The sequence below is a fragment of the Heterodontus francisci genome, chromosome 27 (assembly GCF_036365525.1).
Source record: "Heterodontus francisci isolate sHetFra1 chromosome 27, sHetFra1.hap1, whole genome shotgun sequence".
NCBI lineage: Eukaryota > Metazoa > Chordata > Chondrichthyes > Heterodontiformes > Heterodontidae > Heterodontus > Heterodontus francisci.
Window position 1 is genome coordinate 16,346,111 of NC_090397.1, and position 25,284 is coordinate 16,371,394.

The 25,284-nt window shown below is 46.1% G+C and overlaps 2 protein-coding genes across 2 annotated transcripts; both read left to right on the forward strand.

Moving 5' to 3' along the window:
- The first annotated feature begins 6,772 nt into the window (after positions 1-6,772).
- Positions 6,773-12,738, forward strand: LOC137384917 (protein FAM186A-like). Its single transcript, XM_068059625.1, has 5 exons — positions 6,773-6,856; positions 8,195-8,652; positions 9,868-10,378; positions 11,326-11,709; positions 12,298-12,738. The coding sequence occupies exons 1-5, from the start codon at positions 6,773-6,775 to the stop codon at positions 12,736-12,738; spliced, it is 1,878 nt and encodes a 625-aa protein (XP_067915726.1).
- Positions 12,739-13,401: 663 nt separating this feature from the next.
- Positions 13,402-14,923, forward strand: LOC137384918 (protein FAM186A-like). The gene is made up of 3 exons (XM_068059627.1): positions 13,402-13,545; positions 13,630-13,883; positions 14,293-14,923. The coding sequence occupies exons 1-3, from the start codon at positions 13,402-13,404 to the stop codon at positions 14,921-14,923; spliced, it is 1,029 nt and encodes a 342-aa protein (XP_067915728.1).
- The last annotated feature ends 10,361 nt before the right edge of the window (positions 14,924-25,284 follow it).

Consider the following 25,284-nt stretch of genomic DNA (forward strand, 5'->3'; position numbering starts at 1 on the left):
CCTTCAAGTAAAAGGGGTTGCTATGGGTACCTGCATGGGTCCTAGTTATGCCTGTCTTTTTGTGGGATATATCAAGCATTTCTTGTTCCAGTCCTAGTCAGACCCCCTCCCCCAACTCTTTTTCTGGTACACTGATGACTGTATCAATGCCATTTCCTGCTCCTGCCCCGAACTGGAAAACTTTATCAACTTTGCTTCTAATTTCCACCCTTCTCTCACCTTTACATGGTCCATTTCTGACACTTCTCTTCCCTTCCTCAACTTCTCTGTCTCCATGTCTGGGGATAGGCTGTCTACTAATATTCATTATAAGCCCACCGACTCCCACAGCTACCTCGACTACACTTCTTCACACCTTGCCTCCTGTAAGGACTCCATTCCATTATCCCAGTTTCTCCGTCTCCGACGCATGTGCTCTGATGATGCAACCTTCCAGGACAGCGCTTCTGATATGTCTTCCTTTTTCCTCAACCGAGGACTCCCCCACCCCCCCACTGTGGTTGACAGGGCCCTCAACCGTGTCCGTCCCATTTCCTGCACCTCTACCCTCACACCTTCCCCTCCCTCCCAGAACCACGACAGGGTTCCCCTTGTCTTCACTTTCCACCCCACCAGCCTCCACATCCAAAGGATCACCCTCCGCCATTTCCGTCATGTCCAGCGTGACGCCACTACCAAACGCATCTTCCCCTCCCCTCCCCTGTTAGCATTCCGTATGGATCATTCCCTCTGTGACACCCCTACCACCTCGTCCCCTTCCCACGGCACCTTCCCGTGCAATAGCAGGTGGTGTAATATCTGAATTTTTACCTCCTCTCTCCTCACTATCCAAGGCCCCAAACACTCTTTTCAGGTGAAGCAGGATTTACTAGTACTTCTTTCAATGTAGTATACTGTATTCGCTGCTCACAACGTGGTCTCCTCTACATTGGGGAGACCAAACGCAGATTGGGTGACCGCTTTGCGGAACACCTCGGCTCTGTCCGAAAGCATGACCCCAAGCTTCCGGTTGCTGGCCATTTCAACACACTTTCCTGCTCTCATGCCCACATGTCTGTCCTGGGCTTGCTGCAGTGTTCCAGTGAACATCAACGCAAGCTTGAGGAACAGCATCTCATTTACCAATTAGGCACGCTACAGCCTGCCAGACTGAACATTGAGTTCAGTAATTTCAGAGCATGACGGGCCCCCCCTTTTTATTTTCAGTTATTTTTTTCTTTGCTCTTTTTATTTTATTTTAGTTTGCTTCAGCATTCATTTTTTTTAACATGCGCCTGCCCACTGTTTTTTTTCATGATTGTGCTTTGGGCCAGGGCTGTTCATTTTTCTGTCCATTAGCACCCTCGCTGCACTAACGCTTTGTCATTCAATAAGCCATTAACATACCATTTGCCTTTGTTCCATGACATTCTGGTCAGTTATTCTCTGTGACCCTCTGTCCTATCAACACCTTCTCTTTTGTTATCTCTTGCCCCACCACCCACTTTACTTGCTTAAAACCTTTTACATTTCTAATATCTGTCAGTTCTGAAGAAGGGTCACTGACCTGAAAGGTTAATCTGCTTCTCTCTCCACAGATGCTGCCAGACCTGCTGAGTATTTCCAGCATTTCTTGTTTTTATTTCAGATTTCCAGCATCTGCAGTATTTTGCTTTTATTATAATCTGCCATCCTTACCTGGTCTGACCTACATGTGACTCCAGACCCACAGCAATGTGATTGAATCTTAAATGCCATATGAAATGGCCTAGCAAGCCACTCAGTTCAGGGCAATTAGGGATGGGCAATAAATGCTGGCCTTGCTAACAACACCCACATCCCATGAATGAATAAAAGCAATACAACTTGCCAGCCTAACCCCTAGTCACCATAACCTCTCCATTTCAGTAGTTGGTTCACATAAACACAGAAAAGTCCCTTGATTATTTTATAAACCAGGGGAAGTTTTGATCAAACTGTACAGGGTTCTGTCAGACCACATGTTGACAATAGTATTCAATTCAGATTGTGAAGAAAAACAAGTAGGCATTCAAGGACTGAAAGCAGTGCAGAGAAGAACCATGAGGCTGGTCCAAAGGTAACATCCTCTTCACTCACTTCTTCCAAGCACATTCATCTAGACTTCCAATAATAAGGCAATCTCTGGTGACCCCGTTGGTCTTTTCTCCTCCACAAACCCTGAGCCTTTGAACCGGGTTCAAATCTTAGCAGATTTTTGCTGTATTGGTGATCTGAGAGCAGCAGTTTCCCCAGAACCAGTCCACTGGTCTCTCTCTCTTTCTCTCTCTCTTTAAGCTGCACAGCTGATTGCTGGTCTCCGTTTCTACTTTCAACCCCCAGACCCAGGAAAGCCTCTCAAATTTATCCAGATCAGAAGTCAATAGTTGTTTGCCTTTGACAATTCTGAGAGACCTAAGTCTGACTTGAGCAAAACCACCTGGGCCTTCCTTCGTTTCCAGGTGTTTAGCAACTCAAATTTGCATTTTAGAGCCCCTGGCTCCCTGTTTATGATCTGTGCATTTGGCAGAGTGAAACCCATTGTCCTTCAGCTGTTACAACCTTGCACCCTGCTTTCAAGAGGGCTTTTGAACTGGCTTCCCTGTTCTCATGGTAGCAAAGACCCCTGGCTTGTCACTTTGTGTGAGGTCACATGTTTCCTCTGCATGTCCATTTTACGCTGCATTAAAGAACACGTTTTTAAAACATGACCAGACTACAAAATCCAGCATTGATAATAGTTTGAAAAACTAGAAAAACTCAGGGGTGCCGGTGCAGGGGTAATTCTTTAGCTTCACTGTGTGGACGCTGACCTGGGAGAGTGAATTACCTGGCTATTGTATTTGATTCCATGTGAAATCATTTCAGTAAAAAATTATCTAGGGCTTCTCAGCCTGGAAAGGAGGCATCTAAGAGGTCCTCCGACTTCTGCCTCTTGTCCATACCCCCTCTCCTTCACCACACCTTTGGCGGCTATATCTTCAGCCATCTAGGCCCTAAGCTCTGTAATTCCTTCCCTAAACCTCTCTGCCTCATTACCACACTTTCCTAGTTTAAGATGCTTCTTAAAACTACCTCTTCAGCCAAGCTTTTGGCCATCTGCCCTAATATCGCCTTTCGGTGTCAAATTGTATTTTATAATGCTCCTGTGAAACGCTTTGGAATTTCTTTTCCATTAAAGGCACTATATAAGTACAAGTTGTTGTTATTGCTAATTCTTGGTGACCCTAGGACAATCCTGGAGGGTTGGTTACCCTAGATTAAAGTGGCCCTGTACCTCCTTGGGTTGGCTTATAAGATGGCCCTTTAACTGCTCCTGTTACACCCTCTACCTGTCTAGTCCAGTGGTTCTCAAACTGGGTTCCCAGACACTTGGGAGTCCACATAGATTTTACGACGCTCCGCAAAATACTGTGAAGGTGCTTACATGGGCAGCTGGAAGCAGGCTTGATGCAATCTAGAAAGCAGGAGCGGAGCACGGCCACCACATGTGCAGTGCAGAGTCAGTTGCCTCGCTCACCTCTGATGGGAGAACACACCGAGGAGCACTGACAGTGGCAGGAAGATCACTATATCTGTAAGTAAATATCTGTTTTCTTAAAAGTATCATTAAAACTCTCTTTACATGCAGCACTTTCACATCATGTGTCGTATATATCACTGCAATTTAAATCTGTGTCTGTGATTATTAGTCCATTTGAAAAGGGGTCCTGCAACCAAAAGAATTTGAGAACCACTGGTGCAGTCATGGCCATTTCATGGCACATCTAATATTTGAGAGAGACTGAGTGGATGACAGGCTACATTCTCTTCCATGCCCACTAAAGCTGCATTGCTGCTATGGATCACTGCTTGTCCACTACTCTACATGGGAGCAGCAATTAGATCACAGTATATTTATTGGGCTGGGTAGCATCGGCCATGGTGGGATTTGAACCCGTGTCCCCAGGGCATTGGCCACACACGTGCCAGGCAAAGACCATCAACAAGAGAGAATCCAGCCAACTCCCCTTGAGATTCAGCGGCAGTACCATCGCTGAACCCCCCGCAATCAAACAGCAGCACTGGAAAACAATAGAGCTCACAGTGAAACAGCAGCACCAGAAAACAATAGAGCTCACAGTTAAACGGCAGCACCAGGAAACAATAGAGTTCACAGTGAAACAGCAGCACTGGAAAACAATAGAGCTCACAGTTAAACAGCAGCACCAGGAAACAGTAGAGCTCAAAGTGAAACAGCAGCACCGGAAAACAATAGAGCTCACAGTGAAACAGCAGCACCGGAAAACAATAGAGTTCACAATGAAACAGCAGCACTGGAAAAAAATGGACCTCACAGTGAAACAGCAGCACTGCAAAACAATAGAGATCACAGTGAAACAACAGCAGCAGAAAACAATAGAGCTCACAGTGAAACACCAGCACTGGTAAACAATGGGGCTCACAGTGAAACAGCAGCACTGGAAAACAATAGAGCTCACAGTGAAACAGCAGCAGCGTAAAACAACAGAGCTCACAGTGAAACAGCAGCACCAGGAAACAATAGAACCCGCAGTGAAACAGCACCAACACGAAACAGTCGAGCTCACAGTGAAAGAGCAGCACTGGAAAACAATAGAGCTTACAGTGCAACAGCAGCACCAGGAAACAATCGAGCTCACAGTGAAACAGCAGCACCAGGAAACAATTGAGCTCACAGTGAAACAGCAGCACCAGGAAACAATAGAGCTCACAGTGAAACAGCAGCACCAGAAAACAATAGAGCTCACAGTGAAACAGCAGCACCAGAAAACAATAGAGCTCACAGTGAAACAGCTGCACTGGGAAACAATAGAGCTCACAGTGAAACAGCAGCACCAGAAAACAATAGAGCTCACAGTGAAACAGCAGCACCAGAAAACAATAGAGCTCACAGTGAAACAGCTGCACTGGGAAACAATAGAGCTCACCGTAAAACAGCAGCACCAGAAAACAATAGAGCTCACAGTGAAACAGCAGCACTGGAAAACAATAGAGCTCACCGTGAAACAGCAGCACCAGAAAACAATAGAGCTCACAGTGAAACAGCAGCACCAGGAAACAAAAGAGCTCACAGTGCAACAGCAGCACCAGAAAACAATAGAGCTCACAGTGAAACAGCAGCACCAGGAAACAATAGAGCTCACAGTGAAACAGCAGCACCAGAAAACAATAGAGCTCACAGTGAAACAGCAGCACCAGGAAACAATAGAGATCACCGTGAAACAGCAGCACCAGGAAAACAATAGAGCTCACAGTGAAACAGCAGCACTGGAAAACAATAGAGCTCACCGTGAAACAGCAGCACCAGAAAACAATAGAGCTCACAGTGAAACAGCAGCACCAGGAAACAATAGAGCTCACAGTGAAACAGCAGCACCAGGAAACAATAGAGATCTCAGTGAAAGAGCAGCAGCGGAAAACAAGAGAGCTCACAGTGAAACAGCAGCACCAGGAAATAATAGAGCTCACAGTGAAACAGCAGCACTGGAAAACAATGGAGCTCACAGTGAAATAGCAGCACCAGGAAACAATAGAGTTCACAGTGAAATAGCAGCACTGGAAAACAATGGAACTCACAGTGAAACAGCAGCACCAGGAAACAATAGAGTTCACAGTGAAATAGCAGCACTGTAAAACAATGGAGCTCACAGTGAAACAGCAGCACCAGTAAATAATAGAGCTCACAGTGAAACAGCAGCACCAGAAAACAATAGAGCTCACAGTGAAACAGTAGCACTGGAAAACAATAGAGCTCACAGTGCAACAGCAGCAATGGAAAAAAATGGACCTCACAGTGAAACAGCAGCACTGGAAAACAATAGAGCTCACAGTGAAACAGCAGCACCAGAAAACAATAGAGCACACAGTGAAACAGCAGCACCAGGAAACAATAGAGCTCACCGTGAAACAGCAGCACTGGAAAACAATAGAGCTCACAGTGAAACAGCAGCACTGGAAAACAATAGAGCTCACAGTGAAACAACAGCAGCAGAAAACAATAGAGCTCACAGTGAAACAGCAGCACTGGTAAACAATGGGGCTCACAGTGAAACAGCAGCACTGGAAAACAATAGAGCTCAAAGTGAAACAACAGCAGCAGAAAACAGTCGAGCTCACAGGGAAACAACAGCAGCAGAAAACAATAGAGCTCACAGTGAAACAGCACCAACAGGAAACAGTCGAGCTCACAGTGAAACAGCAGCACTGGAAAACAATAGAGCTCACAGTGAAACAGCAGCAGCGTAAAACAACAGAGCTCACAGTGAAACAGCAGCACCAGGAAACAATAGAAACCGCAGTGAAACAGCACCAACAGGAAACAGTCGAGCTCACAGTTTAACAGCAGCACTGGAAAACAATAGAGCTTACAGTGCAACAGCAGCACCAGGAAACAATCGAGCTCACAGTGAAACAGCAGCACCAGGAAACAATAGAGCTCACAGTGAAACAGCAGCACCAGGAAACAATAGAGCTCACAGTGAAACAGCAGCACCAGGAAACAATAGAGCTCACAGCGAAACAGCAGCACTGGAAAACAATTGAGCTCACAGTAAAACAGCAGCACCAGAAAACAATAGAGCTCACAGTGAAACAGCAGCACCAGGAAACAATAGAGCTCACCGTGAAACAGCAGCACTGGAAAACAATAGAGCTCACAGTGAAACAGCAGCACTGGAAAACAATAGAGCTCACCGTGAAACAGCAGCACCAGAAAACAATAGAGCTCACAGTGAAACAGCAGCACCAGGAAACAATGGAGCTCACCGTGCAACAGCAGCACCAGAAAACAATAGAGCTCACAGTGAAACAGCAGCACCAGGAAACAATAGAGATCTCAGTGAAATAGCAGCAGCGGAAAACAATAGAGCTCACAGTGAAACAGCAGCAGCGGGAAACAAGAGAGCTCACAGTGAAACAGCAGCACCAGGAAACAATAGAGCTCACTGTGAAATAGCAGCACTGGAAAACAATGGAGCTCACAGTGAAACAGCAGCACCAGGAAATAACAGAGCTCACAGTGAAACAGCAGCACTGAAAAACAATAGAGTTCACAGTGCAACAGCAGCACAAGGAAACAATGTAGCTCACAGTGAAACAGCAGCACTGGAAAACAATCGAGCTCAAAGTGAAACAGCTGCACCAGGAAACAATAGAGCTCACAGTGAAACAGCAGCAACAGGAAACAATAGAGCTCAAAGTGAAACAGCAGCACTGGAAAACAATAGAGCTCAAAGTGAAACAGCAGCACTGGAAAACAATCGAGCTCAAAGTGAAACAGCTGCACCAGGAAACAATAGAGCTCACAGTTTAACAGCAGCACTGGAAAACAATAGAGTACACAGTGAAACAGCAGCACTGGAAAACAATAGAGCTGACAGTGAAACAGCAGCACAAGGAAACAACAGAGCTCACAGTGAAAGAGCAGCAACAGGAAACAATCGAGCTCACAGTGAAACAGCAGCAGTGGAAAACAATAGAGCTGACAGTGAAACAGCAGCACAAGGAAACAACAGAGCTCACAGTGAAACAGCAGCACAAGGAAACAATAGAGCTGACAGTGAAACAGCAGCACAAGGAAACAACAGAGCTCACAGTGAAAGAGCAGCAACAGGAAACAATCGAGCTCAAAGTGAAACAGCAGCAGTGGAAAACAGTAGAGCTCACAGTGAAACAGCAGCACTGGAAAACAATAGAGCTGACAGTGAAACAGCAGCACTGGAAAACAATAGAGCTGACAGTGAAACAGCAGCACAAGGAAACAACAGAGCTCACAGTGAAAGAGCAGCAACAGGAAACAACAGAGCTCACAGTGAAACAGCAGCACTGGAAAACAATCAAGCTCACAGTGAAACAGCAGCACTGGAAAACATCGAGCTTACAGTGAAACAGCAGCAGTGGAAAACAGTAGAGCTCACAGTGAAACAGCAGCACTGGAAAACAATAGAGCTCACAGTGAAACAGCTGCACCAGGGAACAACAGAGCTCACAGTGAAACAGCAGCACTGGAAAACAATCAAGCTCACTGTGAAACAGCAGCACTGCAAAACATCGAGCTCACAGTGAAACAGCAGCAGTGGAAAACAATAGAGCTCACAGTGAAACAGCAGCACTGGAAAACATCGAGCTCACAGTGAAACAGCAGCACTGGAAAACAATCAAGCTCACTGTGAAACAGCAGCACTGGAAAACAATCGAGCTCACAGTGAAACAGCAGCACTGGAAAACAATCGAGCTCACAGTGAAACAGCAGCACTTGAAGACAACAGAGCTCACAGTGAAACAGCAGAACCAGGAATCAATAGAGCTCACAGTGAAACAGCAGCATTGGAAGACAATAGAGCTCACAGTGAAACAGCAGAACAAGGAATCAATAGAGCTCACAGTGAAACAGCAGCACTGGAAGACAATAGAGCTCAAAGTGAAACAGCAGCACAAGGAAACAATGCAGCTCACAGTGAAACAGCAGCACTGGAATACAATAGAGCTCACCGTGAAACAGCAGCACTGGAATACAATAGAGCTCACCGTGAAACAGCACCACCAGGAAACTGTAGAGCTCACCGGGAAACAGCAGCACCAGGAAACAACAGAGCTCAAAGTGAAGAGCAGCACTGGAAGACAACAGAGCTCAGAGTGAAACAGCAGCACTGGAAAGCAATCGAGCTCACAGTGAAACAGCGGCAGCAGAAAACAATAGAGATCACAGTGAAACAGCAGCAGTGGAAAACTATAGAGCTCACAGTGAAACAGCAGCAGCAGGAAACAATGGAGCTCACAGTGAAACAGCAGCAGCAGGAAACAATGGAGCTCACAGTGAAACAGCGGCACTGGAAAACAATAGAGCTCACAGTGAAACAGCAGCACTGGAAAACGATAGAGCTCACAGTGAAACAGCAGCACTGGAAAACAATATAGCTCACAGTGAAACAGCAGCCCTGGAAAACAATAGAGCTCACAGTGAAACAGCAGCCCTGGACAACAATAGAGCTCTCAGTGAAACAGCGGCACCAGAAAACAATCGAGCTCACAGTGAAACAGCAGCACTGGAAAACAGTGGAGCTCACAGTGAAACAGCTGCACCAGGAAACAATACAGCTCATATTGAAACAGCAGCACTGGAAACTAATACAGCTCAAAGTGAAACAGTTGCACCAGGAAACAATAGAGCTCACAGTGAAACAGCAGCACAAGGAACCAATGCAGCTCACAGTGAAACAGCAGCACTGGAAAACAATCGAGCTCAAAGTGAAACAGCTGCACAAAGAAACAATAGAGCTCACAGTTTAACAGCAGCACTGGAAAACAATAGAGTACACAGTGAAACAGCAGCACTGGAAAACAATAGAGCTGACAGTGAAACAGCAGCACAAGGAAACAACAGAGCTCACAGTGAAAGAGCAGCAACAGGAAACAATCGAGCTCACAGTGAAACAGCAGCACTGGAAAACAATAGAGCTCACAGTGAAACAGCAGCACAAGGAAACAACAGAGCTCACAGTGAAAGAGCAGCAACAGGAAACAATCGAGCTCAAAGTGAAACAGCAGCAGTGGAAAACAGTGGAGCTCACAGTGAAACAGCAGCACTGGAAAACAGTAGAGCTCACAGTGAAACAGCAGCACTGGAAAACAATAGAGCTGACAGTGAAACAGCAGCACAAGGAAACAACAGAGCACACAGTGAAAGAGCAGCAACAGGAAACAATAGAGCTCACAGTGAAACAGCAGCACTGGAAAACAATCAAGCTCACAGTGAAACAGCAGCACTGGAAAACATCGAGCTCACAGTGAAACAGCAGCAGTGGAAAACAGTAGAGCTCACAGTGAAACAGCAGCACTGGAAAACAATAGAGCTCACAGTGAAACAGCTGCACCAGGAAACAACAGAGCTCACAGTGAAACAGCAGCACTGGAAAACAATCAAGCTCACTGTGAAACAGCAGCACTGGAAGACATCGAGCTCATAGTGAAACAGCAGCAGTGGAAAACAATAGAGCTCACAGTGAAACAGCAGCACTGGAAAACAATAGAGCTCACAGTGAAACAGCTGCACCAGGAAACAACAGAGCTGACAGTGAAACAGCAGCACTGGAAAACAATCAAGCTCACTGTGAAACAGCAGCACTGGAAAACAATCGAGCTCACAGTGAAACAGCAGCACTGGAAAACAATCGAGCTCACAGTGAAACAGCAGCACTTGAAGACAACAGAGCTCACAGTGAAACAGCAGAACCAGGAATCAATAGAGCTCACAGTGAAACAGCAGCATTGGAAGACAATAGAGCTCACAGTGAAACAGCAGAACCAGGAATCAATAGAGCTCACAGTGAAACAGCAGCACTGGAAGACAATAGAGCTCAAAGTGAAACAGCAGCACAAGGAAACAATGCAGCTCACAGTGAAACAGCAGCACTGGAATACAATAGAGCTCACCGTGAAACAGCAGCACTGGAATACAATAGAGCTCACCGTGAAACAGCAGCACCAGGAAATAATAGAACTCACAGTGAAACAGCATCACTGGAGGATAATAGAGCTCACAGTGAAAAAGCAGCACTGGAGGACAATAGAGCTCACCGTGAAACAGCACCACCAGGAAACTGTAGAGCTCACCGGGAAACAGCAGCACCAGGAAACAACAGAGCTCAAAGTGAAGAGCAGCACTGGAAGACAACAGAGCTCAGAGTGAAACAGCAGCACTGGAAAGCAATCGAGCTCACAGTGAAACAGCGGCAGCAGAAAACAATAGAGATCACAGTGAAACAGCAGCAGTGGAAAACTATAGAGCTCACAGTGAAACAGCAGCAGCAGGAAACAATGGAGCTCACAGTGAAACAGCAGCAGCAGGAAACAATGGAGCTCACAGTGAAACAGCGGCACTGGAAAACAATAGAGATCTCAGTGAAACAGCAGCAGTGGAAAGCAAGAGACCTCTCAGTGAAACAGCAGCAGCAGGAAACAATGGAGCTCACAGTGAAACAGCAGCAGCAGGAAACAATGGAGCTCACAGTGAAACAGCAGCAGCAGGAAACAATGGAGCTCACAGTGAAACAGCAGCAGCAGGAAACAATACAGCTCACAGTGAAACAGCAGCACCTGAAAACAATAGAGCTCACAGTGAAACAGCAGCACTGAAAAAGAATAGAGCACACAATGAAACAGCAGCAGCGGCAAACAGTCGAGCTCACAGTGAAACAGCAGCACCGGGAAACAATACAGCTCACAGTGAAACAGCAGCACTGGAAAGCAATCGAGCTCACAGTGAAACAGCAGCAACAGGAAACAATTGAGCTCACAGTGAAACAGCAGCAGTGGAAAACTATAGAGCTCAAAGTGAAACAGCAGCAGCGGAAAACAATAGAGATCACAGTGAAACAGCAGCAGTGGAAAACAAGAGACCTCTCAGTGAAACAGCAGCAGCCGGAAACAATAGAGCTCACAGTGAAACAGCAGCAGCGGAATACAATAGAGCTCACAGTGAAACAGCAGCAGCGGAAAACAATAGAGATCACAGTGCAACACCAGCAGTGGAACACAATAGACCTCTCAGTGAAACAGCAGCACCAGAACACAATACAGCTCACAGTGAAACAGCAGCACTGGACAACAATAGAGCTCTCAGTGAAACAGCGGCACCAGAAAACAATAGAGCTCACAGTGAAACAGCAGCACTGGAAAACAGTGGAGCTCACAGTGAAACAGCAGCACCAGGAAACAATACAGCTCATATTGAAACAGCAGCACTGGAAACTAATACAGCTCAAAGTGAAACAGTTGCACCAGGAAACAATAGAGCTCACAGTGAAACAGCAGCACAAGGAAACAATGCAGCTCACAGTGAAACAGCAGCACTGGAAAACAATCGAGCTCAAAGTGAAACAGCTGCACCAAGAAACAATAGAGCTCACAGTTTAACAGCAGCACTGGAAAACAATAGAGTACACAGTGAAACAGCAGCACTGGAAAACAATAGAGCTGACAGTGAAACAGCAGCACAAGGAAACAACAGAGATCACAGTGAAAGAGCAGCAACAGGAAACAATCGAGCTCACAGTGAAACAGCAGCAGTGGAAAACAACAGAGCTCAAAGTGAAACAGCAGCACCGAAAAACAATAGAGCTCACAGTGAAACAGCAGCACATTTAAAACAGTCAAGCTCACAGTGAAACAGCAGCAGTGGAAAACAGTAGAGCTCACTGTGAAACAGCAGCACTGGAAAACATCGAGCTCACAGTGAAACAACAGCACGGGAAAACAATAGAGCTCACAGTGAAACAGCAGCACCAGGAAACAATCGAGCTCACAGTGAAACAGCAGCACTTGAAGACAATAGAGCTCACAGTGAAACAGCAGAACCAGGAATCAATAGAGCTCACAGTGGAACAGCAGCACTGGAAGACAATAGAGCTCACAGTGAAACAGCAGAACCAGGAATCAATAGAGCTCACAGTGAAACAGCAGCACTGGAAGACAATAGAGCTCATAGTGAAACAGCAGCACTGGAAAACAATAGAGCTCACAGTGAAACAGCAGCACTGGAATACAATAGAGCTCACCATGAAACAGCAGCACCAGGAAATAATAGAACTCACAGTGAAACAGCATCACTGGAGGATAATCGAGCTCACAGTGAAACAGCAGCAGTGGAAAACAATAGAGCTCAAAGTGAAACAGCAGCACCGGAAAACAATAGAGCTCACAGTGAAACAGCAGCACATTTAAAACAGTCAAGCTCACAGTGAAACAGCAGCAGTGGAAAACAGTGGAGCTCACTGTGAAACAGCAGCACTGGAAAACATCGAGCTCACAGTGAAACAGCAGCACTGGAATACAATAGAGCTCACCGTGAAACAGCAGCACCAGGAAATAATAGAACTCACAGTGAAACAGCAGCACAGGAGGATAATAGAGCTCACAGTGAAAAAGCAGCACTGGAAGACAATAGAGCTCACCGTGAAACAGCAGCACCAGGAAACTGTAGAGCTCACCGGGAAACAGCAACACCAGGAAACAACAGAGCTCACAGTGAAGACCAGCACTGGAAGACAACAGAGCTCACAGTGAAACAGCAGCACTGGAAAGCAATCGAGCTCACAGTGAAACAGCAGCAACAGGAAACAATTGAGCTCACATGTGAAACAGCAGCAGTGGAAAACTATAGAGATCACAGTGAAACAGCAGCAGTGGAAAACAAGAGACCTCTCAGTGAAACAGCAGCAGCAGGAAACAATAGAGCTCACAGTGAAACAGCAGCAGCGGAATACAATAGAGCTCACAGTGAAACAGCAGCAGCGGAAAACAATAGAGATCACAGTGCAACACCAGCAGTGGAACACAATAGACCTCTCAGTGAAACAGCAGCACCAGAAAACAATACAGCTCACAATGAAACAGCAGCACTGGACAACAATAGAGCTCTCAGTGAAACAGCGGCACCAGAAAACAATAGAGCTCACAGTGAAACAGTTGCACCAGGAAACAATAGAGCTCACAGTGAAACAGCAGCACAAGGAAACAATGCAGCTCACAGTGAAACAGCAGCACTGGAAAACAATCGAGCTCAAAGTGAAACAGCTGCACCAAGAAACAATAGAGCTCACAGTTTAACAGCAGCACTGGAAAACAATAGAGTACACAGTGAAACAGCAGCACTGGAAAACAATAGAGCTGACAGTGAAACAGCAGCACAAGGAAACAACAGACCTCACAGTGAAAGAGCAGCAACAGGAAACAATCGAGCTCACAGTGAAACAGCAGCAGTGGAAAACAATAGAGCTGACAGTGAAACAGCAGCACAAGGAAACAACAGAGCTAACAGTGAAAGAGCAGCAACAGGAAACAATCGAGCTCAAAGTGAAACAGCAGCAGTGGAAAACAGTAGAGCTCACAGTGAAACAGCAGCACTGGAAAACAATAGAGCTCACAGTGAAACAGCAGCACAAGGAAACAACAGAGCTCACAGTGAAAGAGCAGCAACAGGAAACAATCGAGCTCAAAGTGAAACAGCAGCAGTGGAAAACAGTAGAGCTCACAGTGAAACAGCAGCACTGGAAATCAGTAGAGCTCACAGTGAAACAGCAGCACAAGGAAACAACAGAGCTCACAGTGAAAGAGCAGCAACAGGAAACAACAGAGCTCACAGTGAAACAGCAGCACTGGAAAACAATCAAGCTCACAGTGAAACAGCAGCACTGGAAAACATCGAGCTCACAGTGAAACAGCAGCAGTGGAAAACAGTAGAGCTCACAGTGAAACAGCAGCACTGGAAAACAATAGAGCTCACAGTGAAACAGCTGCACCAGGAAACAACAGAGCTCACAGTGAAACAGCAGCACTGGAAAACAATCAAGCTCACTGTGAAACAGCAGCACTGGAAAACATCGAGCTCATAGTGAAACAGCAGCAGTGGAAAACAATAGAGCTCACAGTGAAACAGCAGCACTGGAAAACAATAGAGCTCACAGTGAAACAGCTGCATCAGGAAACAACAGAGCTGACAGTGAAACAGCAGCACTGGAAAACAATCAAGCTCACTGTGAAACAGCAGCACTGGAAAACAATCGAGCTCACAGTGAAACAGCAGCACTGGAAAACAATCGAGCTCACAGTGAAACAGCAGCACTTGAAGACAACAGAGCTCACAGTGAAACAGCAGAACCAGGAATCAATAGAGCTCACAGTGAAACAGCAGCACTGGAAGACAATAGAGCTCACAGTGAAACAGCAGAACCAGGAATCAATAGAGCTCACAGTGAAACAGCAGCACTGGAAGACAATAGAGCTCAAAGTGAAACAGCAGCACAAGGAAACAATGCAGCTCACAGTGAAACAGCAGCGCTGGAATACAATAGAGCTCACCGTGAAACAGCAGCACTGGAATACAATAGAGCTCACCGTGAAACAGTAGCACCAGGAAATAATAGAACTCACAGTGAAACAGCATCACTGGAGGATAATAGAGCTCACAGTGAAAAAGCAGCACTGGAAGACAATAGAGCTCACCGTGAAACAGCACCACTAGGAAACTGTAGAGCTCACCGGGAAACAGCAGCACCAGGAAACAACAGAGCTCACAGTGAAGAGCAGCACTGGAAGACAACAGAGCTCAGAGTGAAACAGCAGCACTGGAAAGCAATCGAGCTCACAGTGAAACAGTGGCAGCAGAAAACAATAGAGATCACAGTGAAACAGCAGCAGTGGAAAACTATAGAGCTCACAGTGAAACAGCAGCAGCAGGAAACAATGGAGCTCACAGTGAAACAGCAGCAGCAGGAAACAATGGAGCTCACAGTGAAACAGCGGCACTGGAAAACAATAGAGATCACAGTGAAACAGCAGCAGTGGAAAGCAAGAGACCTCTCAGTGAAACAGCAGCAGCAGGAAACAATGGAGCTCACAGTGAAACAGCAGCAGCAGGAAACAATGGAGCTCACAGTGAAACAGCAGCAGCAGGAAACAATGGAGCTCACAGTGAAACAGCAGCAGCAGGAAACAATACAGCTCACAGTGAAACAGCAGCACCTGAAAACAATAGAGCTCACAGTGAAACAGCAGCACTGAAAAAGAATAGAGCACACAGTGAAACAGCAGCAGCGGCAAACAGTCGAGCTCACAGTGAAACAGCAGCACCGGGAAACAATACAGCTCACAGTGAAACAGCAGCACTGGAAAGCAATCGAGCTCACAGTGAAACAGCAGCAACAGGAAACAATTGAGCTCACAGTGAAACAGCAGCAGTGGAAAACTATAGAGCTCAAAGTGAAACAGCAGCAGCGGAAAACAATAGAGATCACAGTGAAACAGCAGCAGTGGAAAACAAGAGACCTCTCAGTGAAACAGCAGCAGCAGGAAACAATAGAGCTCACAGTGAAACAGCAGCAGCGGAATACAATAGAGCTCACAGTGAAACAGCAGCAGCGGTAAACAATAGAGATCACAGTGCAACACCAGCAGTGGAACACAATAGACCTCTCAGTGAAACAGCAGCACCAGAAAACAATACAGCTCATATTGAAACAGCAGCACTGGAAACTAATACAGCTCAAAGTGAAACAGTTGCACCAGGAAACAATAGAGCTCACAGTGAAACAGCAGCACAAGGAAACAATGCAGCTCACAGTGAAACAGCAGCACTGGAAAACAATCGAGCTCAAAGTGAAACAGATGCACCAAGAAACAATAGAGCTCACAGTTTAACAGCAGCACTGGAAAACAATAGAGTACACAGTGAAACAGCAGCACTGGAAAACAATAGAGCTGACAGTGAAACAGCAGCACAAGGAAACAACAGAGATCACAGTGAAAGAGCAGCAACAGGAAACAATCGAGCTCACAGTGAAACAGCAGCAGTGGAAAACAATAGAGCTCAAAGTGAAACAGCAGCACCGAAAAACAATAGAGCTCACAGTGAAACAGCAGCACATTTAAAACAGTCAAGCTCACAGTGAAACAGCAGCAGTGGAAAACAGTAGAGCTCACTGTGAAACAGCAGCACTGGAAAACATCGAGCTCACAGTGAAACAGCAGCACGGGAAAACAATAGAGCTCACAGTGAAACAGCAGCACCAGGAAACAATCGAGCTCACAGTGAAACAGCAGCACTTGAAGACAATAGAGCTCACAGTGAAACAGCAGAACCAGGAATCAATAGAGCTCACAGTGAAACAACAGCACTGGAAGACAATAGAGCTCACAGTGAAACAGCAGAACCAGGAATCAATAGAGCTCACAGTGAAACAGCAGCACTGGAAGACAATAGAGCTCATAGTGAAACAGCAGCACTGGAAAACAATAGAGCTCACAGTGAAACAGCAGCACTGGAATACAATAGAGCTCACCATGAAACAGCAGCACCAGGAAATAATAGAACTCACAGTGAAACAGCATCACTGGAGGATAATCGAGCTCACAGTAAAACAGCAGCAGTGGAAAACAATAGAGCTCAAAGTGAAACAGCAGCACCGGAAAACAATAGAGCTCACAGTGAAACAGCAGCACATTTAAAACAGTCAAGCTCACAGTGAAACAGCAGCAGTGGAAAACAGTGGAGCTCACTGTGAAACAGCAGGACTGGAAAACATCGAGCTCACAGTGAAACAGCAGCACGGGAAAACAATAGAGCTCACAGTGAAACAGCAGCACCAGGAAACAATCGAGCTCACAGTGAAACAGCAGCACTTGAAGACAATAGAGCTCACAGAGAAACAGCAGAACCAGGAATCAATAGAGCTCACAGTGAAACATCAGCACTGGAAGACAATAGAGCTCACAGTGAAACAGCAGCACAAGGAAACAACAGAGCTCACAGTGAAAGAGCAGCAACAGGAAACAATCGAGCTCAAAGTGAAACAGCAGCAGTGGAAAACAGTAGAGCTCACAGTGAAACAGCAGCACTGGAAAACAGTAGAGCTCACAGTGAAACAGCAGCACTGGAAAACAATAGAGCTGACAGTGAAACAGCAGCACAAGGAAACAATAGAGCTCACAGTGAAAGAGCAGCAACAGGAAACAACAGAGCTCACAGTGAAACAGCAGCACTGGAAAACAATCAAGCTCACAGTGAAACAGCAGCACTGGAAAACATCGAGCTCACAGTGAAACAGCAGCAGTGGAAAACAGTAGAGCTCACAGTGAAACAGCAGCACTGGAAAACAATAGAGCTCACAGTGAAACAGCTGCACCAGGAAACAACAGAGCTCACAGTGAAACAGCAGCACTGGAAAACAATCAAGCTCACTGTGAAACAGCAGCACTGGAAAACATCGAGCTCATAGTGAAACAGCAGCAGTGGAAAACAATAGAGCTCACAGTGAAACAGCAGCACTGGAAAACAATAGAGCTCACAGTGAAACAGCTGCATCAGGAAACAACAGAGCTGACAGTGAAACAGCAGCACTGGAAAACAATCAAGCTCACTGTGAAACAGCAGCACTGGAAAACAATCGAGCTCACAGTGAAACAGCAGCACTGGAAAACAATCGAGCTCACAGTGAAACAGCAGCACTTGAAGACAACAGAGCTCACAGTGAAACAGCAGAACCAGGAATCAATAGAGCTCACAGTGAAACAGCAGCACTGGAAGACAATAGAGCTCACAGTGAAACAGCAGAACCAGGAATCAATAGAGCTCACAGTGAAACAGCAGCACTGGAAGACAATAGAGCTCAAAGTGAAACAGCAGCACAAGGAAACAATGCAGCTCACAGTGAAACAGCAGCGCTGGAATACAATAGAGCTCACCGTGAAACAGCAGCACTGGAATACAATAGAGCTCACCGTGAAACAGTAGCACCAGGAAATAATAGAACTCACAGTGAAACAGCATCACTGGAGGGTAATAGAGCTCACAGTGAAAAAGCAGCACTGGAAGACAATAGAGCTCACCGTGAAACAGCACCACTAGGAAACCGTAGAGCTCACCGGGAAACAGCAGCACCAGGAAACAACAGAGCTCACAGTGAAGAGCAGCACTGGAAGACAACAGAGCTCAGAGTGAAACAGCAGCACTGGAAAGCAATCGAGCTCACAGTGAAACAGTGGCAGCAGAAAACAATAGAGATCACAGTGAAACAGCAGCAGTGGAAAACTATAGAGCTCACAGTGAAACAGCAGCAGCAGGAAACAATGGAGCTCACAGTGAAACAGCAGCAGCAGGAAACAATGGAGCTCACAGTGAAACAGCGGCACTGGAAAACAATAGAGATCACAGTGAAACAGCAGCAGTGGAAAGCAAGAGACCTCTCAGTGAAACAGCAGCAGCAGGAAACAATGGAGCTCACAGTGAAACAGCAGCAGCAGGAAACAATGGAGCTCACAGTGAAACAGCAGCAGCAGGAAACAATGGAGCTCACAGTGAAACAGCAGCAGCAGGAAACAATACAGCTCACAGTGAAACAGCAGCACCTGAAAACAATAGAGCTCACAGTGAAACAGCAGCACTGAAAAAGAATAGAGCACACAGTGAAACAGCAGCAGCGGCAAACAGTCGAGCTCACAGTGAAACAGCAGCACCGGGAAACAATACAGCTCACAGTGAAACAGCAGCACTGGAAAGCAATCGAGCTCACAGTGAAACAGCAGCAACAGGAAACAATTGAGCTCACAGTGAAACAGCAGCAGTGGAAAACTATAGAGCTCAAAGTGAAACAGCAGCAGCGGAAAACAATAGAGATCACAGTGAAACAGCAGCAGTGGAAAACAAGAGACCTCTCAGTGAAACAGCAGCAGCAGGAAACAATAGAGCTCACAGTGAAACAGCAGCAGCGGAATACAATAGAGCTCACAGTGAAACAGCAGCAGCGGTAAACAATAGAGATCACAGTGCAACACCAGCAGTGGAACACAATAGACCTCTCAGTGAAACAGCAGCACCAGAAAACAATACAGCTCACAGTGAAACAGCAGCACGGGAAAACAGTGGAGCTCACAGTGAAACAGCAGCACCAGGAAACAATACAGCTCATATTGAAACAGCAGCACTGGAAACTAATACAGCTCAAAGTGAAACAGTTGCACCAGGAAACAATAGAGCTCACAGTGAAACAGCAGCACAAGGAAACAATGCAGCTCACAGTGAAACAGCAGCACTGGAAAACAATCGAGCTCAAAGTGAAACAGATGCACCACGAAACAATAGAGCTCACAGTTTAACAGCAGCACTGGAAAACAATAGAGTACACAGTGAAACAGCAGCACTGGAAAACAATAGAGCTGACAGTGAAACAGCAGCACAAGGAAACAACAGAGATCACAGTGAAAGAGCAGCAACAGGAAACAATCGAGCTCACAGTGAAACAGCAGCAGTGGAAAACAATAGAGCTCAAAGTGAAACAGCAGCACCGAAAAACAATAGAGCTCACAGTGAAACAGCAGCACATTTAAAACAGTCAAGCTCACAGTGAAACAGCAGCAGTGGAAAACAGTAGAGCTCACTGTGAAACAGCAGCACTGGAAAACATCGAGCTCACAGTGAAACAGCAGCACGGGAAAACAATAGAGCTCACAGTGAAACAGCAGCACCAGGAAACAATCGAGCTCACAGTGAAACAGCAGCACTTGAAGACAATAGAGCTCACAGTGAAACAGCAGAACCAGGAATCAATAGAGCTCACAGTGAAACAGCAGCACTGGAAGACAATAGAGCTCACAGTGAAACAGCAGAACCAGGAATCAATAGAGCTCACAGTGAAACAGCAGCACTGGAAGACAATAGAGCTCATAGTGAAACAGCAGCACTGGAAAACAATAGAGCTCACAGTGAAACAGCAGCACTGGAATACAATAGAGCTCACCATGAAACAGCAGCACCAGGAAATAATAGAACTCACAGTGAAACAGCATCACTGGAGGATAATCGAGCTCACAGTAAAACAGCAGCAGTGGAAAACAATAGAGCTCAAAGTGAAACAGCAGCACCGGAAAACAATAGAGCTCACAGTGAAACAGCAGCACATTTAAAACAGTCAAGCTCACAGTGAAACAGCAGCAGTGGAAAACAGTGGAGCTCACTGTGAAACAGCAGCACTGGAAAACATCGAGCTCACAGTGAAACAGCAGCACGGGAAAACAATAGAGCTCACAGTGAAACAGCAGCACCAGGAAACAATCGAGCTCACAGTGAAACAGCAGCACTTGAAGACAATAGAGCTCACAGAGAAACAGCAGAACCAGGAATCAATAGAGCTCACAGTGAAACATCAGCACTGGAAGACAATAGAGCTCACAGTGAAACAGCAGAACCAGGAATCAATAGAGCTCACAGTGAAACAGCAGCACTGGAAGACAATAGAGCTCATAGTGAAACAGCAGCACTGGAAAACAATAGAGCTCACAGTGAAACAGCAGCACTGGAATACAATAGAGCTCACCATGAAACAGCAGCACCAGGAAATAATAGAACTCACAGTGAAACAACATCACTGGAGGATAATCGAGCTCACAGTAAAACAGCAGCAGTGGAAAACAATAGAGCTCAAAGTGAAACAGCAGCCCCGGAAAACAATAGAGCTCACAGTGAAACAGCAGCACATTTAAAACAGTCAAGCTCACAGTGAAACAGCAGCAGTGGAAAACAGTGGAGCTCACTGTGAAACAGCAGCACTGGAAAACATCGAGCTCACAGTGAAACAGCAGCACGGGAAAACAATAGAGCTCACAGTGAAACAGCAGCACCAGGAAACAATCGAGCTCACAGTGAAACAGCAGCACTTGAAGACAATAGAGCTCACAGTGAAACAGCAGAACCAGGAATCAATAGAGCTCACAGTGAAACATCAGCACAAGGAAACAATGCAGCTCACAGTGAAACAGCAGCACTGGAAAACAATCGAGCTCAAAGTGAAACAGATGCACCAAGAAACAATAGAGCTCACAGTTTAACAGCAGCACTGGAAAACAATAGAGTACACAGTGAAACAGCAGCACTGGAAAACAATAGAGCTGACAGTGAAACAGCAGCACAAGGAAACAACAGAGATCACAGTGAAAGAGCAGCAACAGGAAACAATCGAGCTCACAGTGAAACAGCAGCAGTGGAAAACAATAGAGCTCAAAGTGAAACAGCAGCACCGAAAAACAATAGAGCTCACAGTGAAACAGCAGCAGTGGATAACAGTAGAGCTCACTGTGAAACAGCAGCACTGGAAAACATCGAGCTCACAGTGAAACAGCAGCACGGGAAAACAATAGAGCTCACAGTGAAACAGCAGCACTTGAAGACAATAGAGCTCACAGTGAAACAGCAGAACCAGGAATCAATAGAGCTCACAGTGAAACAGCAGCACTGGAAGACAATAGAGCTCACAGTGAAACAGCAGAACCAGGAATCAATAGAGCTCACAGTGAAACAGCAGCACTGGAAGACAATAGAGCTCATAGTGAAACAGCAGCACTGGAAAACAATAGAGCACACAGTGAAACAGCAGCACTGGAATACAATAGAGCTCACCGTGAAACAGCAGCAGCAGTAAATAATAGAACTCACAGTGAAACAGCAGCACAGGAGGATAATAGAGCTCACAGTGAAAAAGCAGCACTGGAAGACAATAGAGCTCACCGTGAAACAGCAGCACCAGGAAACTGTAGAGCTCACCGGGAAACAGCAACACCAGGAAACAACAGAGTTCACAGTGAAGACCAGCACTGGAAGACAACAGAGCTCACAGTGAAACAGCAGCACTGGAAAGCAATCGAGCTCACAGTGAAACAGCAGCAACAGGAAGCAATTGAGCTCACATGTGAAACAGCAGCAGTGGAAAACTATAGATATCACAGTGAAACAGCAGCAGTGGAAAACAAGAGACCTCACAGTGAAACAGCAGCAGCAGGAAACAATACAGCTCACAGTGAAACAGCAGCACCAGAAAACAATAGAGCTCACAGTGAAACAGCAGCAGCGGAATACAATAGAGCTCACAGTGAAACAGCAGCACGAGGGAACAATACAGCTCACAGTGAAACAGCAGCACTGGAAAACAATGGAGCTCACAGTGAAACAGCAACACCAGGAAACAATGGAGCTCACAGTGAAACAGCAGCACTGAAAAAGAATAGAGCACACAGTGAAACAGCAGCAGTGGAAAACAGTCGAGCTCACAGTGAAACAGCAGCACCGGGAAACAATACAGCTCACAGTGAAACAGCAGCACTGGAAAACAATAGAGCTCAAAGTGAAACAGCAGCATTAGGAAACAATCAAGCTCACAGTGAAACAGCAGCACTGGAAAACAATAGAGCTCACAGTGAAACAGCAGCAGCGGAAAACAATAGAGATCACAGTGCAACACCAGCAGTGGAAAACAATAGACCTCTCAGTGAAACAGCAGCACCAGAAAACAATACAGCTCACAGTGAATCAGCAGCACTGGACAACACTAGAGCTCTCAGTGAAACAGCGGCACCGGAAAACAATAGAGCTCGCAGTGAAACAGCAGCAACAGGAAACAATACAGCTCACAGTGAAACAGCAGCACTGGAAAACAGTGGAGCTCACAGTGAAGCAGCAGCACCGGAAAACAATAGAGCTCGCAGTGAAACAGCAGCACCAGGAAACAATAGAGCTCACAGTGAAACAGCAGCAGCGGATAACAGTCGAGCTCTCAGTGAAACAGCAGCACCAGGAAACAATAGAGCTCACAGTGAAACAGCAGCACCGGGAAACAATCGAGCTCACAATGTAAAAGCAGCACGAGGAAATAATCGAGCTCACAGTGAAACAGCAGCACTGGAAAACAATAGAGCTCACAGTGAAACAGCAGCACTGGAAATCAATAGAGCACACAGTGAAACAGCAGCACTGGAAAACAATTGAGCTCACAGTGAAACAGCAGCACTGGAAAACAATAGAGCTTACAGTGAAACAGCAGCACCAGGAAACAATAGAGCTCACAGTGAAATAGCAGCACCAGAAAACAATAGAGCTCACAGTGAAACAGCAGCACCGGAATACAATAGAGCTCACAGTGAAACAGCAGCGCTGGAAAACAATAGAGCTCAAAGTGAAACAGCAGCACCAGGAAACAATAGAGTTCACAGTGAAACCGCAGCACCGGAATACAACAGAGCTCACAGTGAAACAGCAGCACTGGAAAACAATAGAGCTCAAAGTGAAACAGCTGCACCAGGAAACAATAGAGTTCACAGTGAAACCGCAGCACTGGAAATCAATAGAGCTCACAGTGAAACAGCAGCACTGGGAAACAATAGAGCTCACAGTGAAACAGCAGCACCAGGAAACAATCAAGCTCACAGTGAAACAGCAGCACCAGAAAACAATAGAGCTCACAGTGAAACAGCAGCACCAGGAAACAAAAGAGCTCACCGTCAAACAGCAGCACCAGAAAACAATAGAGCTCACAGTGAAACAGCAGCACCAGGAAACAATAGAGCTCACAGTGAAACAGCAGCACCAGAAAACAATAGAGCTCACAGTGAAACAGCAGCACCAGAAAACAATGGAACTCACAGTGAAACAGCAGCACCAGGAAACAATAGAGCTCACAGTGAAACAGCAGCACTGGGAAACATTAGAGCTCACAGCGAAACAGCAGCACCGGAAAACAATAGAGCTCACAGTGAAAAAGCAGCACCAGGAAACAATAGAGCTCACAGTGAAACAGCAGCACCAGGAAACAATAGAGCTCACAGTGAAACAGCAGCACCAGGAAACAATAGAGATCACCGTGAAACAGCAACACGAGGAAACAATAGAGCTCACAGTGAAACAGCAGCACTGGAAAACAATATAGCTCACAGTGAAAAAGCAGCACCAGGAAACAATAGAGCTCACAGTGAAACAGCAGCACTAGGAAACAATACAGCTCACAGTGAAACAGCAGCACCAGGAAACAATAGAGCTCACAGTGAAACAGCAGCACTGGAAAACGATAGAGCTCACAGTGAAACAGCAGCACTGGAAAACAATATAGCTCACAGTGAAACAGCAGCCCTGGAAAACAATAGAGCTCACAGTGAAACAGCAGCCCTGGAAAACAATAGAGCTCACAGTGAAACAGCAGCACCGGAAAACAATAGAGCTCACAGTGAAACAGCCGCACCAGGAAACAACAGACCTCACAGTGAAACAGCAGCACTGGAAAACAATCAAGCTCACAGTGAAACAGCAGCACTGGAAAACATCGAGCTCACAGTGAAACAGCAGCAGTGGAAAACAGTAGAGCTCACAGTGAAACAGCAGCACTGGAAAACAATAGAGCTCACAGTGAAACAGCTGCACCAGGAAACAACAGAGCTCACAGTGAAACAGCAGCACTGGAAAACAATCAAGCTCACTGTGAAACAGCAGCACTGGAAAACATCGAGCTCACAGTGAAACAGCAGCAGTGGAAAACAATAGAGCTCACAGTGAAACAGCAGCACTGGAAAATAATAGAGCTCACAGTGAAACAGCTGCACCAGGAAACAACAGAGCTGACAGTGAAACAGCAGCACTGGAAAACAATCAAGCTCACTGTGAAACAGCAGCACTGGAAAACAATCGAGCTCACAGTGAAACAGCAGCACTGGAAAACAATCGAGCTCACAGTGAAACAGCAGCACTTGAAGACAACAGAGCTCACAGTGAAACAGCAGAAGCAGGAATCAATAGAGCTCACAGTGAAACAGCAGCACTGGAAGACAATAGAGCTCACAGTGAAACAGCAGAACCAGGAATCAATAGAGCTCACAGTGAAACAGCAGCACTGGAAGACAATAGAGCTCAAAGTGAAACAGCAGCACAAGGAAACAATGCAGCTCACAGTGAAACAGCAG

Excerpts from the sequence above, each read along its gene's own strand:
- LOC137384918 (XM_068059627.1), top strand. The coding sequence starts at position 13,402 with ATGAAACAGCAGCACTGGACAACAATAGAGCTCTCAGTGAAACAGCGG. Across the intron at positions 13,546-13,629 it reads AGGAAACAATGCAGCTCACA|CACTGGAAAACAATAGAGTA; the intron begins GTGAAACAGCAG and ends GTTTAACAGCAG. Across the intron at positions 13,884-14,292 it reads CTCAAAGTGAAACAGCAGCA|AGCTCACAGTGAAACAGCTG; the intron begins GTGGAAAACAGT and ends GGAAAACAATAG.
- LOC137384917 (XM_068059625.1), top strand. The coding sequence starts at position 6,773 with ATGGAGCTCACCGTGCAACAGCAGCACCAGAAAACAATAGAGCTCACA. Across the intron at positions 8,653-9,867 it reads GGAAGACAACAGAGCTCAGA|AGCTCACAGTGAAACAGCTG; the intron begins GTGAAACAGCAG and ends GGAAAACAATAG. Across the intron at positions 11,710-12,297 it reads GGAAAACAGTGGAGCTCACA|CACCAGGAAACAATCGAGCT; the intron begins GTGAAACAGCAG and ends GTGAAACAGCAG.